This window comes from Martes martes (assembly GCF_963455335.1).
Source record: "Martes martes genome assembly, chromosome: 9".
NCBI classification, from domain to species: domain Eukaryota; kingdom Metazoa; phylum Chordata; class Mammalia; order Carnivora; family Mustelidae; genus Martes; species Martes martes.
In genome coordinates, this window is record NC_137896.1 from 80751225 (window position 1) to 80777724 (window position 26500).

The 26500-nt window shown below is 35.1% G+C and overlaps 1 protein-coding gene across 4 annotated transcripts in view; it reads left to right on the top strand.

Annotated features, from left to right (window-relative positions):
- The window catches only part of EHBP1 (EH domain binding protein 1), a 339190-nt gene that overhangs the window by 268145 nt on the left and 44545 nt on the right, over positions 1-26500 (top strand). For 2 of the 4 annotated variants that reach the window (XM_080813773.1, XM_080813772.1), the window contains exons 15-18: positions 10462-10609; positions 21996-22120; positions 24711-24849; positions 25045-25151. In XM_080813773.1, coding sequence (XP_080669899.1) covers positions 10462-10609; positions 21996-22120; positions 24711-24849; positions 25045-25151 — 519 coding nt within the window. Of the gene's footprint in view, positions 1-10461; positions 10610-18207; positions 18316-21995; positions 22121-24710; positions 24850-25044; positions 25152-26500 lie in introns of all 4 variants that reach the window. The other 2 variants (XM_080813775.1, XM_080813774.1) reach the window with 2 other exon arrangements.

Genomic DNA, 26500 nt, shown 5'->3' on the forward strand with positions numbered 1-26500 from the left:
GGAAGTTTTCAAAAACACAAAATAATTACTTTTATAATCCGAAAGTAATTATTTTTTTAAAAGTATAGTGCTTACTAGAAATTCATATATATTAGTTGAATGAATGAAAGAAAATGATTACTGATGTAGAATATAAAAAATTCTATCCCAGATTGCTTCCAGATACTTAAGGAAGGGCTCATTTAGCAAGATTAACTTGATCATACTGTTTTGTATTTAGAATTCCTTATTTGTATAGCATGGTATACCAGTACTTGGGCAAAACAGATGTTATAATTGCTGGATCTTGAAACAAAGAGACACATAAAAAACTTGGGTATAGTATATTCAGTTTCATGAATTGAATATGAATGAAATCTAAATTCTTAAAATGCATGTCTTTTTTCTGAATTAGTCCTTTTATATTTTCTTCTCATATATTAAAAACCAGATCTCAAACTTAAATTCACCTTTTTTTAATATTTTGCTTATGTATTTTAAACAAATCCAAAATTTAGTAGTTACTACAAAAATAAATGTAATCCCCAGGGTTGATCAAAGATTTAATCTGGCCAGATGGGGCAAACTTGAGAAAGATTTTGACTTTCCACTCTGTTTTGCAACAAGAAAGGCTGATTTTTTTTTTTCTTTCTTTCTTTGTTAGAGAAACAGAGATCAGGCCATCCCCAGAGAAATGAGCAGGTGTGGCCATTTATAAGCATGTCTGCTTATATTACAAACCAGCATAAGAAAAGTTTGAGTTGGGTTGAAAAGGTCTGCTAAACAGTTGTAATGTTTCACCCTAAATCCTATTTATTCATCAAGAGCTGGTCAAGCTGGCAGTAAAATATATAGTCTACCCAAACCTTTAAAGATCTTGTAATTTTATTTTTTATTTTCATTCTATCTTCAGTAGCAAGTGAATAGGTGCACTTTGGTAATCCTTGCCTCTGGACAAGCACAGAATTTTTTTTTTCCCTTTCTGAATGGCTAATAACAGAGCCTTGTTTCCTGTCTAATGATGAAAGGGTGGCAGTCAAGTTCTTTCCCTTAGTTTACTATAAAATTGAGGAATTTCATGGACCATTATGAGAACAGAATCTTGTGAAAAACTAGGAGTATTAAGTTTAAAGCCCCTTTTAAAAGAAAATTTGGATAAGTTAAAATGTATTTAGCCCAATTAATAAAAGTCCAATTACTAAGACTGTACGAAACACTGAAAGTAACGCAGTTAAGCACAGGATATTATGTTATTAAAGGCAGTAAATGATATGGAATTACGGGTTTGTTGGTAGAAATAGGGTGCTTTGTTTTGCTATAAACAAATTTACAAAGGGTAAAGATGCAAACTACATTATTTGAAATAATGTATCTTCAGTTTTGTTAAAGCTTATTTCATGAAAATATGTGTAGATATGTTTCTTAGATAGACTTTTCAATCTGTATTTTTCAACCGACAGAATAAAAATATCTAGTGTTATGAAAGACACCCATGGGTGGGTAATGATCTCAGCAGCTACACTGACAGTTTCTTATGTTCTAATTCACCTTCAGAAATCCATGGCATCATTTTTTGGCTAAAGTAATGTCAGTTAGTGACATTTGCAGCAAGTATAAAAAGGACCCCCCATGGCAGCCATTTTTATTTGATTCTTAAGATCCAAAGGCTGCTGAAAGAACAATTGAATGAAGTTGAGGATTGGAGAAGCTTGATTTTCTTGTTCTCTGTGAAATGAAACTCTAGTCTTTTTCTTCCCCTTCCCCTTAAAAGCAAAAGTCTGCTAGGGGGTTGTAGCTGTGTCAAAGCCGCTGGGATGCCACTGCTGATCACTTTAATTACTACGACTAAGGAGGATAAAATTAAAAGTAGCACCATTGAAGCAGTGGAAGAAAGCTTGCCTAGATGTCGGTGAACTGTGAAATATAAAAATTGCATACCAATACATTTTTATGGAAAGGAAACAAGGAATTACATTACTTATTCTTGAAGAGTTTGTCCTTAAATTGTTCAAGTTTTACTAGTGCATCTATCTATGGCAGATTGTGGACCATTTCAGAACGATAAGGAAAATAGTAACTTGAAGACATGCTGTGAAAGGACTAAATATTTTTTCAGTTTATGTCCAAAGTGGTTAGTTCTGATCCATTTTCTATATTTGAAAATACTTAAGTTTGTTGTATTGAAACACAAGCTCTTTGCACCATAACAGGACTTTTGCCTGATCCTGGAAACATTAGTAAAGAGAAAAGTAAAGCTTAAATATACTACATTCAGCACTTTTATGAAGGCTTATAATTTAAGATTGGGAACCTAAGTTTTAAATGAATATAAACAAGTTAGTCTCTCCTCACCTCTATATAGAGCAGTTTAGCCTGATATGTAAAGCCCAAGAGTAAGTAAAAAAACAGGGTTTTTAAAAAATTACAATATCAGTAGGGCCTCAGAAACATTCTCTGAACACCAGTTATGTGATAGATAGGACCAGTGCTTTGAAATGAGACAATGAGTTTCATTTTTACTATACCATTTACAAGATGTATGACCTTGGGGGGTGTTTTTAAGTGAGATTCAATTTCTATCAAATCAGAGAGATAGTAGTTACCTTAGAATTTTCAATACTGAACAAGACAGCATGTGTGAAAACAGTATGCATAGGCACAGAGCTACTATTTACCAAAACATTTGTTATAACCTGGTTTGTAAAAAGATGATTGTGGGGAGGGTTGCCTTCCAAAAATACAGCTTATATTAAACCCTCCCAAAGAGTGCATCCATCGTACAAAAACTAGATTATCCTATATAACAGTGTAATTCCAAATAATACTGTATGGCAAAAGGTAAATGTCATCAGACTCATTCATAGAAATAGGAAGCCTGACTACTTCAGTTTACTTAAGTTTATTTAGACTACGCAGGTAAATGAAAGATACATAAATTTCCTACTGTATTGGGTTTTTCAAGTGCACTTTTCTTTTTAGTGACATCCGTCTTCTAAGTTACCTTACCTCTGCATCCCAGTGAAAATTTTCCTTTTTTTTTTCCAGCAGACATAGTAAACTGATGATTTATTTATAGCTAAGTAATTCACTTTTGTCTCTTTCAAATGCGGAACAGTCAAAACGGCAATAATACATTTCTGCTTAGGTAGGTTTAACAAACCATTATTGTCAGAAATACTCATTATCTACATATTTGAGCATTTTGTGCTGGAAGGTGTACAAAAATAATCTTCGTTTGTACTCTCTGGTCATTTTGTTCCTTTGACATGAACAGTATGTCTCTTCTGAGTAAAAGATCCTATAGATTTTGTCGCTATTCTGTAAATATTACTGCAAAAATCAACTATTTTAATGGAGCTTATATATAAAAATTAAAATGAAATAGTTTTACTTATAATGAATCTGGAAATTAATACTATCAATTAAAAATTATTGCATAATCAATTGCTATAATTACAGGCTTTTCCTTTTGACCTTAACACTTAGCTTCTATTTTCTCAGTTGGTTCTTTGTCTTAAGGGAAGTTAATGGGTAAGAAAACAAACAATGCAGATATGCCATCCCACTGGAGAGCTCTAGGCCCAGGCAAAATTGTCTCTGTGGTGTTAGGACATTAGTAGAAAAGTAAATCAAGGCAATCTGATAGGGAACTAGAATTCTGTCAATCAGGCTCAAGATTTTGTGCTGTGTCCATAAACTTTGTTTACTGTAGGGTTTTATGAGTTGTAACCTGCCCTTGCAGTCTGTTAATGAGGCTAAATCTTGCTACTTGAGAATTGAATTACAGCACACCTCTGGGCTAATGGTTATAAACAGAAAGTCCCATTAGGGCTGCATTCTGATTTGTTCATTTGCATTTTTTTCTATTGTATAGAGAACAATGATGGGTAAATAGGTACAAACAAACAATTTACATGGAAATTGATAAAGTGTCCCTAATTAGTATTTAGAGTTGGTTTTATTAATGATTGCCTGCATTAAATTGCACTCTTGGTAAGCTCTCAGAAACATTTGCAGATGGGAGTATTATTGGTGGGGGGAGGGAGACGAAGAGGAGGTAGTAGCTTGTGAGAAAAAAAATTAGGTTCCCATTTCATATTTGGAAAGGTAGAATCATTTATTTCATTTTTAACTCAGTTAAGATGACCCAAGACCACTTCATCTTAGTCTGAATCATCAAATTCCAGCTCTGCAAGAAGTTATTATTCACGCAGTGAAATTCACTTAAACCTGGTTGCCTGAGGCATATCAAATAATGGTTTTTATTAGTGCTCTTAACTTTTCTTAAGTTTGAAAGATGAAAGTTTAGTAAAAGCTCAATTTTCCTCAGTTGGTCGTGTAATTTGATAATTTTGGGGATCAAATATTTTAGTGGTTAAGAGCAAGGGCTCTGCAGTCAAACAGACCTAGGCTGGACTCCCAGTTCTGACATCAGTTCTAGTTTTTGTTGTGAACTTGAAACTCTAAACCTAAATATTCTCATCGGTAAAAATTGGAGTGTGAAAATTAAATGAGATCATGCATATAAAGCACTTAGCACATAAAGCTAAGATACATCAGCAACCATTACCAAGATCACCATTAGTGAGCATGTATATCCTTGTACATCCTTTTATTCCTAGCATATTTTCCAAGTTCAGAAGTATTAGTAGAGAACTGCAGATTTATGCATATTACTCTCCCACCTTCAGCCTCACCCTGCCTGATGCATACTATTTCTCTAGTTACAAGTAAGCCTGTGTCTCTAAATATTAAGAAAATATTCCTCATGTAAGATCTCTCTTCTGCTCCTTCCCCAATTACCACTAACCCGAGAAAATCTACCACCTCATCTTTTCCTTCCTTCTCCCCAGATTCTTCTTTAAAAATAACTTTTATTTTAAAAGTAATACATGTCTATGACAGAAAATTAGGAAATGAAGACAAGCCAAAGTAAGATAACAAAAATATCACATTTCCACACCCAGATAGCTCCATCATAACAACTTTGTGAATACCCTTCCAAGTCTTTTTCTACACATATATATTTATATGTGTATTTATTTTGCCAAAATGACAAAATGAGGTTATTACTGTATAAACTGTTTTTTTTTTTTCAGTCAACTTGTATTTCCTCTCATTTAATACTATGGTTATATTCAGATTTCTGTAATTGATTCAGCAGTGTCCCTTACAACTTGTTTGTCCCAACCACTGTCTAACCCAGGGTTATACATTGCATCTAGTTAGGTTTTCTTTTGTTGGTGGTGATGTTGATTGGTTAGTTGGTTTTTGTTGTGTGTTTGTTTTCATAACTTTCTTGTTAAAATGACTAGGTCAGTTATCCTGAATATCATACCTCTCTGGATTTATTTGGTTGTTTCCTTGCTGTGTTATTATCGTGTTTCTCTATCCCTCATATGATCAACTGGAAGTTATTTAGTGGATTCACTTTAAACATTTGGGCTAGAATATTATTGGTGGTGTGTACTTTATGTCCTTCACATCAAAAAATTTAACATATGGTTGACCTGACTTTAGTGATGCCAAGATTTAGATTTAGATTAGTGGTCCCTAATCCCCGATTTAGCTCTGCCATTTGGTTCTCTACATTTACAAGTAGGTTTTCTCCTTGCAATTAAGAAATAATCTCTGTGGTGTCACTTAAGCATATGTTCTAATTACTATTGTTGTGTAAAAACTACCCCAAACTTAGTGGTATAAAAAAAATTGTTTGGGGGCGTCTCAGTGGCTCAGTTGTTTAAATGTCTGCCTTTATCTCAGGTCATGATCCCAGGGTCCTGGGATCAAGTTCCACATTGTGCTCCCTGCCTCTCTCTCTCTCTCTCTGTCTCTCTTGAATAAATAAATAAATATATTTTTTTAATTGTTTTTATGCTCACAGATTCTGTGGGTTAGAACTTCAGACAGGGCACAGTGCTTTTTCTCTGTTGCACGTTGTCTGGGGCCTGTGCTAGGGAGACTTGAACAATTGGGGGTTGACTCAAAATGGGTAAAGGCTGAGGTCTTCTGAAGGCTTCTTTATTCACATGTCTGGTATGTGGGCTAGGAAGACTCAAGGCTTAATTTGGCTCACATGACAGCTGGGTTCCCAGAGAGTAAAAAATGCAAGAATTTTAAGAGATCCGGGCAAATGGGGTATGATCTTTCCTACCTAGCCTTCAAAATCACCCACCACACTTAGATATTCTACTGATTATAATATAAGTGCCTAGAGCTGGCTGAGATTCAAGGGGAGAAGAATAAAGTCTACCACTTGATGAGGGAGTGGCAAGGTGACATTGTAGAGAACATGTGGAATGAGAAATACTGTCATGGCCATCTTTGGAAAATACACTCTGCCACAGCATAATGTGAATTATCTAGATTCCCATCAGACATTTATCAAAGAACTTTAACAACTATTAATAATCCGTGCCAGATTCATTCTTTTATGAATGACAAGGTTATGTTTTTGTAATTTTACCTCTTAAAAATTATTTTAGCTGTTATTATTATATAACATAGAGCTTTCTCTCATTGACTGGGCCTATTTAGTTACCCTAAAATTCAGTTTTTACTAGAAGGACAAGATAATTGCTTGATTCTTTTCCTCTAATTATAAGTTTTCAGAGGAGTTGTTTTAAAAACTGCCTCAAATGAATTTATACGTCCTCCTAAGAACTTTAAAAAAAAGTTCCCCTTTATTCTTTTCCTCACTCTATTTTCTTTCTTTTTTTAAGATTTTATTTGTTTATTTGACAGAGATCACAAGTAGGCAGAGAGGCAGGCAGAGAGAGATGGGAAAACAAGCTCCCCGCTGAGCAGAGAGCCCGATGAGGGGCTCAATATCAGGATGCTGAGACCATGACCCAAGCTGAAGGCAGAGGCTTAACCCACTGAACCACCCAAGCGCCCCTATTTTCTTTTTTTTTTTTTTACATTTTTTCTTTACCCAAAATGGGGCTCAAACTCCCGACCCCAATATCGAGAGTTACATGCTCTACTGACTGAGCCAGCCAGGTGCCCCATCTAAGAACTTTTTGAATATCACAGTGAATTAATGACTTTTCATTGATTTCATGTGTGATTTCATTGATTCAGTTCACTGCAATCATTGTTCTTTTTGATACTGAAATTGTTTCAGTTTGTCCACTAGGATCTTCAAGCATATCTGGGTCCATTTGATACCCCTGTTAATCTGCTCCCATTAATTTTGACAGCTCTCATTTCTAGTCATCTCAAAATGTGTGGAAGAACTGCTTAGATTTGAGCTCCACCAATCTGGTGTCTACCCCTGCTGTCCCTAATAGTATTGCCTCCCCCCCTTTTTAAAATTTATTTGAGAATGAGTGAGTGAGAGAGAGAGAGAGCACAAGTGATGAGGAGGAGCAGAGTGAGAGGGAGAAGTAGCCTCCCTGCAAAGCAGGGAGCCCAGCATGAGGCTGCATCCCAGAACCCGGGGATCATGACCTGAGCTAAAAGCAGACACTTAACCAACTGAGCCACCCAGGCGCCCCTTGATTATCCTTTATAATGTTCAGACTCACTAACCTCTCACATTTACTGCAGCCGTTTTTCATGAAAGTCTCTTGTACTTTGATTCTCATGTTATATCAGCATTCTAGTTCTTCTCCTCTTTACATCCTTTTCTTCTTCTCATCTAAATACAGATGTTTTCCACGTTTTAGTCAGTAGCTCCCCTTTTTCTCTGTATCTTTTTAGGTACTTGCAAATATTCCTGTAGTTTGAGATTATGGTCATAGTTTGACTTCATTCCTAACATGAATTTCACTTCCCAACTACCTCCCAGCATTTTCACTTGGATGTCCAGCCAGCCTCTCAAACCCAATCTGTCTTACTCCTAACTTCCTCTCCCTCCCATCCTATAGCTCCTCTTAGTTTATCTTTATTTTTAGTGCCTAAAGCTAGTGCCCCAGTTTTACTAGTTGCCCAGCTTCAAAACTTCTGAATCAGCTTCTTTCTTTCCACCACATCTCATTGGTTACCAAGAATTGGTATAGGTACCAATCCTACCTCTTTCATTTCAGTTGCCACCATCCTGCTTCTGGATCTCATTACAGCTTCCTTGGACTGTTATGAGCGCCTTCTACTTAGTTTCTTTCCAGGTTCCCTGTGCCATCCTGTCTTATACACTGTTGTCATATTCATCTTTCTCAAATAACACCTCTGGTTGGTCATTCTCCTAGACACACACACACAAAGGACATACACACAAAATCAAACCTTTAATTGACCCTTACTTTCTTTATAATCAATCACCCTTGTTGGATGGGGCTTCTACAGTCTTAACTGCCCAGCTTTATTTTTCTTGCCTTGTCTTTCTCTTATTATTTTTGCTCTGTGCTCAGGAAAACTAGACTATGTACTTTTTCTCCATTGTACTCTCTTGCCTCTGTGTCTCTTCTTGTTCCCACCTCCTAGTTTCTCTAACAGTGACCCACCTAACTTCTGACTACCATCTCTATGCCTTCTAAATCCTGCTCATTCTGCAGGCTCGACTCAGAAACCATGATGCTGTGATGCCTTCTGTTTTTACCTCAGACAGAAATGTTCTTTTTTTTTTTTTTTTTTAGATTTTATTTATTTATTTGACAGAGAGAGAGCATAAGCAGGGGGAGCAGCAGGCAGAGGGAGAGGGAGAAGCAGGCTCCCTGAGCCTGATGTGGGACTCAATCCCAGACCCTGGTATAATGACCTGAGCCTAAGGCAGACGCTTAACTGACTGAGCCACCCATGTGCCCCAGAAAAGTTCTTTCTTCTGAACTTATGGTGCAGTTTGATCAGACTTCCTTATTGTGACCTATTATCTTGCTCTATATTATAAACATTTGAGAGTATAAGTTACAAATTTTCGTGTTTGAAATTTCTGTAGCAAGTACCAAGTACAAGCTATGTCCTAAGGACCAGAGATACAAAGATAAATTAGATGTTGCTCCTTCCTTCAGGTAGCTTAGTTCTATTGATAAGGAGGCATTTGTACAGAGTTAAAGGTAATTTGACAGTTTTTAAAAGTAATAACACACACACATACACCTACAATACTGTAGTTACACAGATGAAGAGCTTTATTCCACCAGTGGGGAGGAGGGAAGAATAGTCAGGAGAAATTTAGTGGCTTTAAAATGAATCTTGAAGAATGAGTTAGAAGTTAAATAAAATGGGAGGACATTCCAGGAAGAGGAAATGACATATGCAAATCTCTGGGCATGAAATTATACCATACAAGCAATTCTGTGTGAAATAGATGTGAACTTTTATGGAGGATGGGAGAGGTTAAGGGAGGATAACACTGCCAAAGGTATGTTGGGGCCACATTATTTCAAGTTTCTTTGCTATAATGATGCCGTATTTTATGTATTTTCCAATTTACAAAGCACTTTCACGTTATTACTATTCATTATAATCTTTTTTTAAGTAAGCAGAAACTTCAGTTATTTAATTATCTTTAGGTTTTAGTTATTTTAAGTATTAAAATACCACATTAGATTTTATTTCTTCTTTTGCTTTAAGATTTTATTTATTGTGGGGGGCGCATGCACAAGTGGTGGGGGAAGGGGCAGAAGGGGAGGGAGAAGCAGACTGCTTGCTGAGCAGGAAACCCAGTGTAAGGGCTTGATCCCAAGACCCTGAGGTCATGACCTGAGCTGAAGGCAGATGGTTAACGGACTGAGCCACCCAGGCACCCCTTATTTTTTCTTCTTAATGTGCATTTGGGGGGAGAGGGAGTAGGAATGGGGATAGTACATCAGTTACCCATTTCTGATTTAAAAACTACCAACAACTGGGGAGGGTATGTGCTATGGTGAGTGCTGTGAAGTGTGTAAACCTGGTGATTCACAGACCTGTACCCCTGGGGATAAAAATACATTATATGTTTATAAAAAAAACCAATAATAATAAACAAATAAATTTTAAAAAATACAATAAAAATAAAAACTACCAACAACTATAATTTGTATAACTAATATACTATCTCCATTCTACTCCAGCCCCCTCAAAATACTATTTCTTATATATGATCAATATACTGTAGCAGCATTTAGTAATATTGAAGATGTCTGTTAGCCAGTGCTCTCTCTATACCTTTATTAGAAAATAGCAAGTTAAAGTCTATTTTCAAAAAATAAGGTATTAATTGAAATTCTGTTTTTAGTATTATGACTTTTTTCTGTAAGCCTGATTATTTTATTAATAATAGTCACTACTATTTTCTCAGTAATATATATTGCCAAGCATTCTTTAAAGGCTAGTTTGAATTTTTAGCAAATATTTTAATACAGTAATTTGTAAATATTTTTTAAAAATCTGATTCTAGGATGTCTTTTAAAAATGGTGTGACATCCAACTGATATAGAGCATCCTATTTATAATGTGGGCCAAGCACCATGCTGTAAACCAGTTACTATCATGATGATCAGATTGAAAATGAAATTGCATTTCTGTCAATTACTGAGTTGGCAACTGTTCAATATATCTTAGCAGCAAGATGAAGAGCGACGTCGGCAGCTGAGAGAGAGAGCTCGTCAGCTAATAGCAGAAGCTCGATCTGGAGTGAAGATGTCAGAACTTCCCAGCTATGGTGAAATGGCTGCAGAAAAGTTGAAAGAAAGGTCAAAGGCATCTGGAGGTGAGTTAAAGAATCTTGTATCATATTCTACAGACAACTCAGAAATCTGCAGTGAACCTTTGGGACATTTTATTCTTACTTCAAAATGTTGCATCAAATACATAAGTTTCTAACCTATTGATATGTTGCAAAAAACCTACAGGAAGCTTAGTAAATCAGAAGATAACTGTTGCTGTTTTCCAAATCAACTTTTTGGTTTAATTCTTAACTTTCTTAGAAGTACTTTCTTAGAATATGATTTAGGAAAAAACTCATACAAACTTTGGTTTATGATTCCCCATGATGCCTCATTAATTGTGAGTAAAATGCAATCAGGTTCTCAACATCAAGGTCACAAGACTTGTTAGTGGTGAGCTTTGGCATGAAAGATTTTTGTTTGGACTCAGATCTTTAGAAAGTACCTTTAACAATGATCTGGCCTCTTAGCCTGATGTGTAAGGATTTTGGGTAAGCCTCACATCCATTTCTTCTTAGTCTCCTTATTCTAAGAAGGTCTTCTTCAGTATCTGCAAAAATTATTCTCAGCTTGATATTAGGATAGGACTATAGATACAATTAAGGAGAATTTTGATTTTGCTTCTTAATGCTCAATTCGGGCATCTTTGACTTGGAACTTTTTACATTTTTGTTTAAGAGGAGTATACTCAAGAGACCTCTGAGTTTTTGTGTTTTTGGTGGTTTCTTTTCTTTTTTCTTTTTTTTTTTTTTTTAATTTCAAAGGTGTATAACCTATTTATCTACCAAAACATGCCAGGTACTTGTCCTGAGTTAATCTTAGAATGCTAAGATCACTCTGAAGAGTAGGCAAGTGTGGACTCGAATAAGACCTTAGAGAACTGAAACAGAGGTAAGCTATTTCAAGGTCGATGATAAGTTTCTTCAAAGGAAACTGAAACTTACTGCTGCTACTTCTAATTGATTCCTTATATTAAAAACTTCCTATTATAGAGAATTCCAGTTAATGCCTATAGCATATAACTTTCCATCCCATAAATTTGAAAACTGCTTTCCTAAACAGCTGTGTATCTGTCCCTCTGGTCTTCTCAGAATGTTTATTTTCTTAAATCCTTCATCTTACTTTTCAACTCCTATCATTCAGAATTTTTATTGCAGTTTTCTATACTGTCTACCACAGTTTTATAGTAACATCAGTAACTATTCATAGCTACATTTATATAATGCTATGATAATTTGCTTTCATTTACTATTAATAACAAGATGTTCCTTTGGCATCATAAAGGTTCCAGGTATTCTAAGTAAGTCATAAAAATCTTTGCCTTCTTATATCTCAGAATATAGAAAAAAAAACTCATATTCTTGACCCTCCATATAAAGTATTCTAAAGCTACTAATGCTCCCTTCCTGTGGCATCATAAACTCATAGGAGAAACTCATAAACTCATCATAATAACAGGATAGAGAGGCATCCAGTGTCTCTTTTAATATTTTTTTCAGTGGTGAGCAAATAATAATGCTATCTTAAGTAAGCTATAAACCCTGGGAAGGCTAAGAATTAAAAGTTTTAATTAATTACTCTTGGCTATTACTATTTTTAGATAGTTTGGTTAATGTTAAAATGAAGTCTCAGTGTTCAGGCAGATGGCACTGGATGACAATTAAGGCTTTATCAAAGACCATGAATGGAGCTCACTCTAAAGTCTTCTCCAGCACTGGTGCTGACTGGTCTTTTGCTGCTAACTTTCTTGCCCATGTGCTCCCTCCTGATCTGTTCTTCTTTTCATGAGATCTTCCAGCTGCCTCTTCCTTTCTACCTTCTCATTTTTCCTTTCTCCTCCTAGTCTAAGGTGCCACTTGATCTGCTTTTTGGAAGACTCAGGCACACTGATCTTCATCTTTTCTTTCTTATATCTATTTTTTTATCTTCTTTATCTATTTTATTTTTATGGATAAACCATGTGCCCCCATCAATCAGGTGTATGCCTTCTAATAATCAAAGCCAAGCTTCTTCATCTGTGAAGAGTCATAGATAGGAAGGGTCATCTGTATAATTGGTTTTATCACTATAATCCAACCCCAGCTAAGACTAAGCCCACACTAGACTAGGTAAAGAGACTTCATCAGTGTGACAACCCAAAGAATGGGTATCTTCCCTACTTGGTAACTAGGGAACATGAAGACCTGATTTTGGCATCATTCAGTAGTCAACAAAGTAAATAAAAACAAACGAGGATTGGATTTGCAGAGGTAGCAAAGAAGTATAGACTGAACAGGGGAAGCCAGGTGAAATGAAGATGGGACGGGGTTCAATAGAAAGCTAATGGAAACCTGAAGAGTCTAGACTCTGTTCCCTAAGAAGATCAGTGTGACCAGGGTCCATTTCCCCTATGGGGCACACTATATTTTGGATATTGAAAGCAGCAACATATCAGATGGAAGGCTCTTAATCAGAGCTAAGGTTGACCTACAACAAGTGGAGTAGGCGTATTCCCTGACCTCAATAAAGGTATAGAGATCAGACTAGGTCTGCTGTGGCCTCAAGGTCTAAGCTGAAGCTGTTGAGGTTGGGAGTAGGGGAAGAGACCGTTAGGACAAATTCCTGCCTGACATTCAACTATTATACGTATGCATTTATCTAATGAGCCATGAGAGTCACTGTGCTAGGCCAGGATTTAGCAAACTTCCTGAGAAAAAGGGCTGAAGTAGATATTTTAGCCTTTGAAGGCTCTGTGGTCTCTATCTAAACTACTCGTTACTGGCCTTGTAGCCTGAAAGTAGCCTTGAACATTATGTAAATGAATGGGCCTGCTGGTTATTTACCCCAAAACTGTGGTGTACTAGATTTTTCCCCCATGCTATAGTTTGCCAGCCCTTGCATAGCAAATTAGAAATTTACTTTGGTTCACAAGAGTCTAATTCCTAAGGGAAAATGACCTTATGAGGTTGATAAGTCAGGGGGAAAAATTAACAAATTAGTATCTACTCTTCTGTTGTCTAGTGGGAATCATCCAGTCTGAATAAGGAATAGTGTGAAAGGAGAAGAGAGAAATGAGTAGGGACCAGGCTAGATGGAGAATGAGGATAGGAAGATTCTGGAAGCAGTGGTCCACAGGGACAAAGGAGAGGGTAGTCAAGAGCTGAAATAATATCGAGGAAACACAGCCTGGGGAATGTGTTGAACATGATCATTACTCAGACTCATTGCCCAAACCTACTTAAAAAGCTTGCTTTTTTCTGTTCTTAAGCAGCAACCTGTCTCAGTGAGACTGACGCGCTACCTACTGCGCTAACGAGGCACCTAGCAACCTGTCTCAGTGAGGAAAGGAAACTTAGTAAATTTGAGAATTAATAAGCTTTTATTATGACCAAATAAATTTTAAACTTTTGTTAATGGTCCATGGCCACTTGGAAGGAGGCATCTATCCTGTTTTAAGATTATATTATATCATATATTTACTATATAATATATGATTTATTAAATATGATATGTATTTTATTTATTTATTTATTCTATAGTTTATCACTTTGGTTTGAGTTAGCTTAGGGTCTCTTAACTTTTTAATGGACATTGTTGCTACTCTTTGACTTAGATAAACTCGTGTTCTTTGTTTTTACATTTCAAGTGTATAAAGGAAATTTTTTTAAATTTCATCCATGAAAATGTTTATATGCCTGTGTTGTCTTTATTTTAGTTATGGCAAATAGACTTATCTAAATTTGTTAAACCAAAAAAAATAAATAAATAAAAATAAAAATAAATTTGTTAAACCAAAATGAAATCTTATAGGCCTTCAGTAATTTTTATTTTCAGCTTCTGTTAATAACTATACTTGTGTTTTCTGTCTTATGTTTGATTTCTGTAACTTTAAAAATCATTAATGGTATAGGTACCTTAAGTAAGAATTTAAAAATCATGATACAAATGAGAAAATTTTTTCCGAATATATTTTCTGAATATATCTTTATAATCACCTCAGTGTCTTTATGTAAAAGTGCTTTTTTTACTGTCACCAGATTTCCTTTTTTTTTTTTCATTCAACTTATTTGTAAATGAGAAGTGTTGTAACACTGGCCTTATTGCTATTAATCATACCACTGGGATTCCCATTTTGCTTATAGTGCTGCTCAGTGTCAGCTGAAATGCACTGTCTCATTCCAGTGCATATCGAATCTCCTTTTACCTTTTTTTGCATACATTATATACGCCATATTTGTAAACAACTTCTGTTGGGTCTCTAGTTTACTTTCTGCCATGCTCATCTACTAAGTTTTCAGTTGTTAGCCATAAAGATAGGTAGATAAATAGATGTCATAGACATATACGTGCTATCTCATACACACACACATGCACATGCACACACTTTAGTTCTGCTAGAATGCTTTTAGACTATTTCCATAGGTGTTAAGAATATGTAACATTAATGTTGGAAAGAATTCAAGGGTATGTCCTAAAAACTGAAGCCAGTGAATGGAAAGAAAGTAGAAATCCATTCTCAAGAAGACTTGAGCTGTATAGGAGATCAATTTTTACTCTTGCCCTCCCCAATAGTAATCCTTTTATCTAAGGTTAGCCATACATATATAAACACTGAGTTAACTCACCCAGCATTGCTGGTGAGTGGTAATGTAAATAGAGTTCATTTTGCTGGAAATAAAATGAATGGCACCCATTTAACATCACACAGGAAACAAGCATTGTATATGTGAATAATGAAAGGAAGGACAATTTTCTACATATCCGTGAAACCTGAAACTACCCATATCTGACCACATTTCCAGACTGAGCTCTTTCTCTTCATTGCGATGCCATCCTTCTAGTCACTCAGACAGGAGGGTCAGTTTTGATGTCTGCTTCACCCTTCTCCTCCTCGCTATCCCTCCCCAACCACCAACCATCCAGCCAGTAGGTTTTCAGATCACATCATACCCATTCCCAATTCTTATATGCTAGGTTAAGCTCTCTGTACTGCTTGCCTGGAGGTTATCACAGTCTACAACCTTGATTTCCTGCCTCCAGCCTTTCAGTTCTCCAGTCTGACATCTAAGTTAGCAGTCTTGCTCCCATGAAGGATGATCTCACATGCATAGTACACACCTGTGGGCAATCCCTTGACCACTTTTTCTTTCACATAAGAAAGCATATCAGAATGTAAGCAAGAGTGATACTTTAGGAATAATATTGAAGTGACTGTAATTTATAAAAGTTATAAACTTCAATGCATGTATTACTACTAATTATTTTATACATATTTTACAACTCATTACAATAAGACATTTAGATAGAAAATTGCTTATATAGGCTACTCTTAAAGAACACAGTGCTGATCATGTTAGAGCACCAGTATCTCTCCATTCCCATTAAGTAGAATTTAAACTTCCCATTCTGCCCTTCAGGGTCCTCTGGACTTTTGCCTTTCAAGACTTACCTCCCTTTATTTCCTTTCAAGTATACTTTGAAGGTTAATGCTTCCAAAGAACAATTCCTGGTATTGTTGGCAAAAAGTAATCTTTCATCTTTTGCATTTACTCTGTAACTTACTTTTAGCCCCAAACACTTACCTGTCCTACATAGTTTTGTAGTCTTTTGAATGTATACCTTTAAAATAGAATTAAGTGTCTTTACAATTTGGTATCTCCTCAATATCTTGCAGTGTTTTGCAAATTATAGATACAGTGTGCAGAATGAATGTCGAATTTTATGGTTTCACTCTAGGTTAATTATGGTCAGTAATAATCAGTAGAGGCTGGTTGGCAGCAATAAAGTACTGTACTCTAAAAACTGATTGTAAACTCTCTCTGGCAGAGTAATACAAGGAAGTGTTCTAAACACTTACTTAGCACTCAGGAAATCCTTGTTCATTCATTTATGTTTATTGCAAAATTATTTAGAGAAGAATTTTTGAGGATAATGAAGATGCTAACATAGAAAATTCTCTCAGAGGAACCTGGGTGGCTCAGTCGGTTGAGCATCTGCCTTCAGCTCAGGACATGATCCCAGGGTCCTGGGATCAAGCCCCAAGTCAGGCTCCTTGCTCAGTAGGGAGTCTGCTTCTCCCTCTCCCTCCGGCTGCCACTCACCCTGCTTATGTGCGTGTGCGCACATTCATGCACGCGCTCTCTCTCTCTCTCTCTCTCTGTCAAATAAATAAATGAAATCTTAAAAAAAAAAAAAGTATCTCTCAGCTGATTGTACTTAAATAATGTAGCCAAGTATAATGCTTTAGCAATTTGAAGGCACTTAGCAATGTGCCTCCCCTCCCCGGGGTCATTTCTCAATCTTTTTTTCTTTGTTGTATTCTTCTAAATGGCTTACGTAGTACACAGAACATCTTCAATAGATGTAAACTATTATTATTAAAACTGGCGATCATAGTAAGTATTTTCTTGGGGAGGCCCCAAATCAAACACAAAGGTATATAGGGAAAAGGACAGATATTGAAGGATTAAGCCAAAACTATGGAATTTTGGAATTTTTCAATTGTAATAATGTTGTAATACCTCACTTAATAAAAGCTGCCCGATAAAATGTTAATTATAGAGTAGTAAGGATATTCTTTGACTTTCAGGGCTAGACAGGAATTTCTCTAAAAGGTACACTGGCAATAGCAAAATTTAAAGCTAAACCTCTAACATGCATATCCAGTTAGTGGTATGCTTTTTCAAGTACATAAACTTCAAAACTACTTAGCCAGTTTTCTCACTTGGATTTAGAAAAGAAAAAAGTATAAAATAGAAAATTTTAACATTTAAAAAAAACCTCCATTGGGGCACCTGGGTGGCTCAGTTTGTTCAGTGTCTGCCTTCAGCTCAGGTTATGATGCCAGAGCCCTCATTGGGCTCCCGGCTCAGCAGGGAGTCTGCTTCTCCCTCTGCCCCTCACCCTGCTCTTCTGCTCTCTTTTTCTCTCTCAAATAAATAAATAAAATCTTAAAAAAAAAAACCTCCATTAATTAATTGTAACCTAAAACATTTTACTAAGTGTATTAAAAAATAGTATAAGACTTCCTCTTTCCATGTATTTAGTTTTGAATAGGTTTCCCAGGTGTCATCTTCCAAGATGTACTGTTCAAATTGTTTCTGAATCATTGCACAAGGTACTGTCTATTCTATTCTCGATCTTGTCTCTTAATTTATCCATAATGCTTTTATGATAATATTCATTTATAGTAGAAAAGCATTCAAATCTTCACGCAAATGATTTAAATATAGCTATAAGTTTATGAAGAATGATTTCTTTCTTTATAGATTTATATCTAATAAATGCTAAAAATGTGTAATTTAGAAATACTATTTAATGACTTTATTACCAAATAACTTTATTTTTGTATGCTGTTACTGGAGATTACTTACACATTACAACTTAAGATATAGGGACTTGATGAGCTCAGTGACTCAGAGACCACGTGTGGCAAATTGTCAAAACTTTTCTATCTGCTTTGATGTGACAATTCAACTTTGACATGTGAATGTAAAGTATAAATGTTAATCCAGTAGTGAAAAGTGACTTAAAACTGATTTCTTGCTGATCTCTATCAGACCATATTTGAGTAACTGTCATTAAAGTTTTCTACTTTAGTGTTTTGGATAAATGATATAAAATAGAAATAATATACTAACATTATTGCTACATGTTCCTACAGATGAAAATGATAATATTGAGATAGATACTAACGAGGAGATTCCTGAAGGCTTTGTTGTAGGAGGTGGAGATGAACTTACTAACTTAGAAAGTGACCTTGATACTCCCGGTAATTTCAAATTGTATTTTGCATCCTGCTGCATGGCAAACTTTATCATTATATTTTTATTATTATCTCATCAATAATGATAACGTTCTTTTTATAGTTTTATTACATCTTATGCCCTCACAAATCATTTAGCTAAATCCATTTTCCATCGAATTTGTGTTATTTTGTTTTAGATTTAATGTTAAAATTAACAATACAATTGGAATAATAAACTGTACTTTGCATACTAAAGTTTATTCTTATATTTTCTATTGTATGAGATAATTTATAAGCATTCAAAAATTGGTTTCCCATCTCAGCCTAAATATTTTGATGTGTTCTTGTGAGGTATAGATGTCATATGTATGGAATACTTCAAATGTAAACGTCAACCATGGACCAAATTTTCTGTTGTGGTTTAGAAATGATAGTCTTAGTTGTAATATTATTTTGCAAATTTCGTGCTGATTTTAAATATTTAAATAATACCAACAAATTAATTTACACTACTCCATATCTAATTACAATAAGGCACTTTGAAAACTGCTTATATAGATTACTATTAAATTAATCTCATATCTTATGTCAGTAAATATTATATCAATAATCACTGAACTGTTGTTTAAAATATAAAGATTCTTACTAATGGTTTAATAGGTAAGTATTCCAGATGCATTGCCTTTATAAGCAGCATCTGGTAGCAATCCAAAGCTTTGTATACCTGAGAGGTTCCATAAGTGCTTTTTGAATTAAATTCTTATAGCAATAAAGAGTGGCAACTTAAAGGTGCGGAAGCAAAGTCCCTAATTTGTCTTTTCCTGTAAAAAGCTGAAGGGAGTAAGAATATGTATTCTTCTTCCCAACACTGGCATGCCCCTTCAGTGCTAACCTGCTTTGTTTCTTCTTCCTCTGTTTGAAATCATGCTGTCATTTCTCCAAGAAACACTCAACCAGGGTCTTCCTGACTGTAAGGAGCACCCAAGAAAATCCATGCCCTTTCTCCGTATCTCCTTCATGGTCTAGTGTTAAATTACACTTTTACTAAATAGAAGTCAGCATATTTATAATTGTGCAAATCCAGGGGAATGCTGATATTTAAGGAAAATTTTTGAATGTTTAACCCAAAATTGGGACTACCTTTTACTTCTTTCTATTTAAAATATAGTAGAACTTGGTAAGTTGGTTTTTTTTTTCTTTTTGAATGAGTTTTTTGTTGTTGCTTATTCACCCCCTCACCACAACCACCACCAGAGTCTCTATCAGAAACCAATAACACCCCTTTCCTGCTGAGGGCATCCATAGGTACAGATTTAAGGCCTTAAAATTCAATTTATGGAAGTATAAAATCATTGTCAATAAGTGACACATATTTTCTGATTTTGCAGTAGATTACAAAGACAGAAAAAATTAGCCACTTCTTAGGTAAGGTGAAGGGAGTTTTCTGGTTTTAGTTGTAGTAACTTGGCGGAATACTTTAAAGGTTGGTTAATATTAGGGCTAGGGACGTCTGGCTGGCTCAGTCAGTAAAGCATGGGACTCTTAATATCTGGGTGTCATGAGTTTGAACCCCACATTGGGTGTAAAGATGACTTGAAAATAAATAAATAAAACAAATTTTTTTGAAAATGGAAGAGACACTCCCAATACTTCCAATCACATTGAAAAAAAAAATATATATATATATATAGGCTAACAGGCTTAACTCTTATCCTTTTATAAAAATTCCCCTACTTCATGTATGCCAAACAAGAAAACACATCTCAGTCTTACCTATTTTTGGAGTTAACTAATATATTGTTTCTAAGTCTCAAGCGTGCCAATAAGTCTTGGCATATGCAAGGACAGACTTTGTAATCCAGAGTATAGTTTATTTCATGGCAATAAGAAATAGGAATGCAAATTGGAATCTGGAAGCACGTAGCATGTATTATGATTTTTAGCCTTTCTCTATTTTCCCCAAAATTCTTTTTGTAATATGTATGTAAAAGTCATAATGTTTTAATAATAAACTGTTTAATCTTTATCTTGATTTGACCATAGTTCATCAGATATTGTTTAAAAGAGAGGCCTGGCAATATAAACTGACCAATTTGCATGAAAGTAATGATAATAGCATTTATTAAGAGTCTTATAATTAGAAAACTTATTAATCTTTATGAAAAATATCACTCACCAAATGGTTGGCATGTCTTTTACAACCATTTTATTAAAGAATTGCTTTGAGTGAATTTGTTTAAATGAAATTATTTGTTTCCATTTGTTTCTGAATTATTTTATTATTAAAGATTAACATAGTTGCTAAAAATAATTTGAAATTATTTGTTTTAAAAGTTATAGCTATATTTTATTTATTTTAAATTTCTATCCATATTTAATACATTCTAAAATGTGATTGCTGTATTTCTGCCTTCTAAGACTAAGGTATTTTTTAAACATATGCCCTGTTTCAATGCTGAGTACATATGTACACACTTAAACATTGGATTCTAGCAGTGTATACATGACTGAGATCATGTTAAGAACTTATTTTAATATGGTATTATATGTATAAATTTAATATACTAGAAGAATTGAAATAACTTAAGAGTAAAATGTATTGCCTCTTTTAAATATCTACTTTGTTGGGCACCTGCGTGGCTCAGTTGGTTGAGCGACTGCCTTCTGCTCAGGTCATGATCCCGGACTTCCAGGATCGAGTCCCACATCGGGTTCCCAGCTCTTTGGGGAGTCTGCTTCTCCCTCTGATCTTCTCCTCTCTCATGCTCTCTCTCACTCATTCTCTCTCAAATAAATAAATAAAATTTTTAAAAAAATAAAATAAAATAGATATCTACTTTGTAGATAGCTTATTTTATTATGTATAATCTATGCCGTTACTTACATACATGTATACATCTAATACAGGCTTGGGTTTTCAGGTAAGCATAGCCACTATTAACTATATAGTATAACTGAATGGTCTTAAGTTATATTGACTATATTCTTTAAGGGGACTGATTTGGGGGGAAATATATATATGTGTATGTGTATATATATGCAAAGAATATGCTAAGAGACTAGATCTTAATTGTTCCCACCACAAACAAGAAATGATAATTATATATGATGTGATAGAGATGATAACTAATGCTCTGGTGGTAATTATATTGCATTATATAAATGTATCAGATCAGCATATTGTACACACTAACCTTACACAATGTTATAAAACAGTTGTATCTCAATAAAAGAAAATATAGGGGCACCTGGGTGGCGCAGTCGGTTAAGCATCTGATTCTTGATTTCGGCTCAGGTCATGATCTCAGGGTCGTGAGATTGAGCCCCGCATCAGGCACTATGCTCAGCGAGGAGTCTGCTTGAGGTTCTCTCTCACTTTCTCTCTGCCCTTCCCCCTGCCAACATACATGCACGTGTGCTTTCTCTCTCTCTCTCTCTCTAAAAAGTAAATAAATTTTTTAAAAAGTGTTTCAAAAAAAAATATGTTAACATACTAAAGACGGCTCAGTTATACTATAGTTATATAGTACATATTACAGTTTATATATATTTGAAGAGTTCTGCATTTGTCAGGTCTGATATGTTATTTCACAAGCCTAATTAATGTATTTAAAATGTAGTAATATTTTCATGATGTCCCCTAAATTGATAGCCTGCACATCTTAATGCATCTTAGTCACTCATAGTATTTGTCTGTTTAACAGAACAAAACACTAAGTTTGTGGACTTGAAGCTAAAGAAGCTCCTAGAAGTTCAGCCACAGGTATCAAATTCACTCTCCAGTGCTGCACAGAAAGCCCTAACTGAGAGCTCAGAGCAAGACATTAAGGTAAACCTCAGCTGAAATATTTGACTCTGTATCTGTGTATTCTAGCTTCCACTGGCACTTTATAATCCTAAAATCAATCTTACAAATTCTCCACGTTAAGATTAAGATAGAAATTTTTTTATTGACTAGCTAACCAATTTAGTATCAATATAGTAATCAGTATTCATATAGTTTTCCAGAGAAACTACTACTTTAAATTGATGTGTTGGTGAAAGTAGAAACTATTCTTGACTTCTGTGTGCATTAATATTTTACTAGGAAGGGGACTCCTGGGTGGCTCAGTTGGTTGGATGACTGCCTTCGGCTCAGGTCATGATCCCAGAGTCCCGGGATCGAGTCCCGCATTGGGCTCCCAGCTCCACGGGGAGTCTGCTTCTCCCTCTGACCTTCTCCTCACTCATGCTCTCTCTCACTGCCTCTCCCTCAAATAAATGAATAAAATCTTAAAAAAAAATTTTTTTTTTAATAGGAAGAATATTGCTAAGAGAACTCCAGCATTTTTTTCTGTCATCCTCAACCTTTGACCTGTTTAGGTGAACTAGAATTAATGTTAATACATGAAGATGGTATGTGGTTGTATATAGAGATACTTGCTGGTGTTTTGTGCCAATATAAATCTTAACTTGTGCAAGAGTTTAGCCAAAATGCCACATGAGATTATTTTGATTTACGCTATTTATATTATCCCCCACGAAGCCATCCATCTCCCTTTTCCTCACATGGGATCATTAATATTTCTGTAGCTTTAGGGCACTTCTAGTGCTGTATAACTTTTCACCCACCTGCGGACGATGGGGACTGCCCTGCTGACTGAAAGGATTTCCTTCCTCTGACACAAAGATGCTTTGAAGTCCCAAAACAATGACTTTCCTTGCTTTTCCCTTATACCGTTGGTTTCTATAAATTGGTGATGAAAGTGTGTGGCATCACCAGAGGACTTTTGGTCTCTGTCTTTGAACAAAAGGAAGCCTGGATCAGGTCTGATTTTTTGCGTTCAATTTAGCTTTCTGCAGTGGATTTAATGCAGAATGACGCTGGCCTAAGAATAATACAATGGATTGAAAGGGCTAACTGAATTAGTGGGTTTAGAGGAATACATTTGTAAAGTGGCAGAAGTCCCTAGTCATAAAAACGTTTCTTAAGATGGGATTTGCTGGCTAATCGCACTGATATTTTAGCATGTTGCCAAGCCTCAAAAAATTTAGCCATTTGTTTATTTTGATAAAGACTGGAGTTTTAAACTATTGGGCAATTATTATAATGAGAACAGTAAGAATACATACTTTTCTTAAACAAACAAACAAATAAATAAAAGCCAAAATTGTTCCTGTCCTAGCTACAGAGCTAGCATACTATAAGCATGATCCCAATAATAAAGATATTCTATAACTTCAGAAATGAAACAGGTAATTTTATTCTTAAGGTTTAATTGTCTAAATAGATAAAATTGGTTTGGCTTTCTAAAAAAAAGCTCTTATGTAGTGATTTTTAAAGTTACTTCAACAAAAGGTGTGCTTTAAACAGCTTGTCCTTGTGTGAATCTTTTTAGTTAAGAATTTTTAAATGGTGCTTATAAAGAACATATAGAGTCCATCTGTTCTCTTGAAGCTTTCAGCATTGATTTGGGGTTTTATTTTTTTTAATAAAATGCAGTTTACACGTTTATAAATGAGGCATTCTGTGTTTGTGGAAAAGGATAAACTGTTACCTTCCCTTGAGGATTCTGTATCCCAGGCCTCCTTGAGGCTAGAGAATAGGCCATTGGAGGACTCCCTCATTACTGATTGTCTCAATGCAGAGGAAGGGCAAAGTCTTGGTAGCTTTTGATAACCAGTTTCAGCATTCAGCAGGCTTAGCTATTAGTCATGCATCTTAGCCTTTCCCTATTTACTTTCAAAACACTTAATAAAAATAATAAAAGATTAGGTATAAAATGAAATATTTGTTTGGTACACAGCACCTCGGTATCTGCAGCTTCCACACACCGCAGTAGTTCAGTCTTCTGGGATATTTCTTGTTGATAGAACCATTTGAATTTGTTACCAGTATTAACATAGGAAGCTCTGGAAAAGATAATTGTAGTTTCCTTAGCTGTAAAGGGCTTACTTACAAATCTGGCTTTGGAAAGTTATAGCTGATGAAATGCAGTTCAGTGGGGTAGTATTATAATCCTACCTTTTAGCCTTCATCCAGCATTAGTGGTTTATCTCAATGGGCATAAAATTAGAAACTAGTTCTTCTTGTCATACAAGTCCGTGGGACCGTACAAACTGGGGGGGCAGAATAGTGGGGGAACAGACAGAAACAACATGGCTTTTAAATGATAGATATCACTGGGAGAAGACACAGGGGTTTACAGTGTCTAATGAATCAAAGTTATCAAGAGTGATCCTCTGTCTGAACTATGTCTCCCAAAGTTTTGGTTCCAGGGAACAGAACTTGTAGTTGAACTATTTAGAGAGGTCTTTAAGATCCTTTTTCTTTCAAAAAGTTTCTGATTTGTCATTATCTCAAATCAGTAGAAGTTGTTTTACTAATATGTAATTTCATGTTTATGTGATCTAGACTGTCTACTATGTTTTACTTTTAGAATGGCACAGAAGATCTCCGGACTGAGCGATTACAAAAAGCAACAGAACGATTTAGAAATCCTGTTGTGTTCAGCAAGGATTCTACAGTCAGAAAAACTCAACTTCAGTCTTTCAGTCAATATGTTGAGAACAGACCAGGTAGGAATGCTTTTAAAAATATTTTCCCATCTTATGATTTAATAGTATCTAGCTTCGTATATATATTTTTAATATATTTATATATATACTTACATATATAAATATAAGCTGATATGTAAATCCACATTTCAATACACAAATATCAAGCTTTATAATAATTTTACATGTCTTTCCCCCCCCCCCTTTTTTTTTAAGAGATGAAAAGGCAGAGATCAATACAGGAAGATACAAAGAAAGGAAATGAGGAGAAGACAGCGATAACTGAAACTCAGAGGAAGCCATCAGAAGATGAAGTGCTTAATGTATATTAATTTTTTGTGTGGTTTCATGATTGCTGATAATACCAAACTGTATGTGGAAATAGTGCCTTTATTTGTTAAAATGAGATGTTAGGTTTTTTAAGATGTCAATCTCCAGTGCATTCAAAGCAGAGTGAGAGGGGTGCACTGTTGAATTAGTCTGCAGTGTGGTGATAATTGTCAGATAAAAAAAATGAATTTTTCAGAGTTCCACAGCCCCAGCTTCCTTGAGACATTTCCATCAGGGCACTTCCCATAAAGAGATTCCAGTATTGATCTACCAGGAGGATTTTAATTATTACAATAGCAGATACCGCAGAGCTGCAGTTAGAGGGAAAAGTCACATGAGACCTGCTAGAATTTCTCAGCCAACCCATTTTGTTGGCTTGGGTTAATGGGTGTTCAACCTTTCCATTATCCAGATCAGCCGTGAATTACTAGCTGAATGATGTTTGCATTAATATAATATATATGGTAATTTCTTCACTTAATTAACGGGGAGGTTCAGCTCAGTAGGGGTATGGGCTGATCATGTGTAAAATTGATTTGTGAGGGAAATATTTGATAGACCGCAGGGAGAAAGCTGCTTTTGATGGACAGCTGCGGGACAGAAGCAGGAAGAACAAGTTTTAACTTGAATTTTTGTCTGGAAGCATAGCTCTCTGTGGCAGTGCTACTTTTTTATTATCTATAGTTTGTGTAAATACTTCCATTGTTTTTACTGTTAAAATAGTCTTTGTTGGATTTTTAAATCCTTGTAAGTGCACTCAGAATTACAAACAACAAACTAGGGTTCTAAAAACTTCTCATTTTTAAGTTGTACTAAGGTTTTAGTATATAGAACAGCTCACTGATCTATCATGATGGAATATTTTATATAATTCGTAAGTTTCAGAATACTTCAGTATACTGTATACTCACACTAAAGAAATAGTTTTTCTGTAAATAGTAAAATATAATAGTAAAAAAAAAATCTTTTTTACTATTTTTAGCTGAGCCAGTCAAAAACAATGAAGTTTATGTGTTGCTTATCATCTTTGCTTTCTTATATCTTCCTTACTCCTGTTGTCTTGGCAGACTGCTATGTTTGTTTTGTCCCTTTGGATGGGAATGAAAAAAGTCCTTTTTGAAAATGCTCTGCTAGGTACAAAAAGCATTCAGCAGATTATTCCAGATTTTAAAATTACCATTAACATATTCTATTATAATTTTTTTGTTATACTTCATATCAAGATGGGAGAATATCCATTTTTATGAATCTTTAAAAAATATAGTAACTTATTTGGTATGCTATCCTGAGCAACTCTCAGTTTTATAATTTTGTAAAATATATTTCAGCTTTAAGTTTGTCA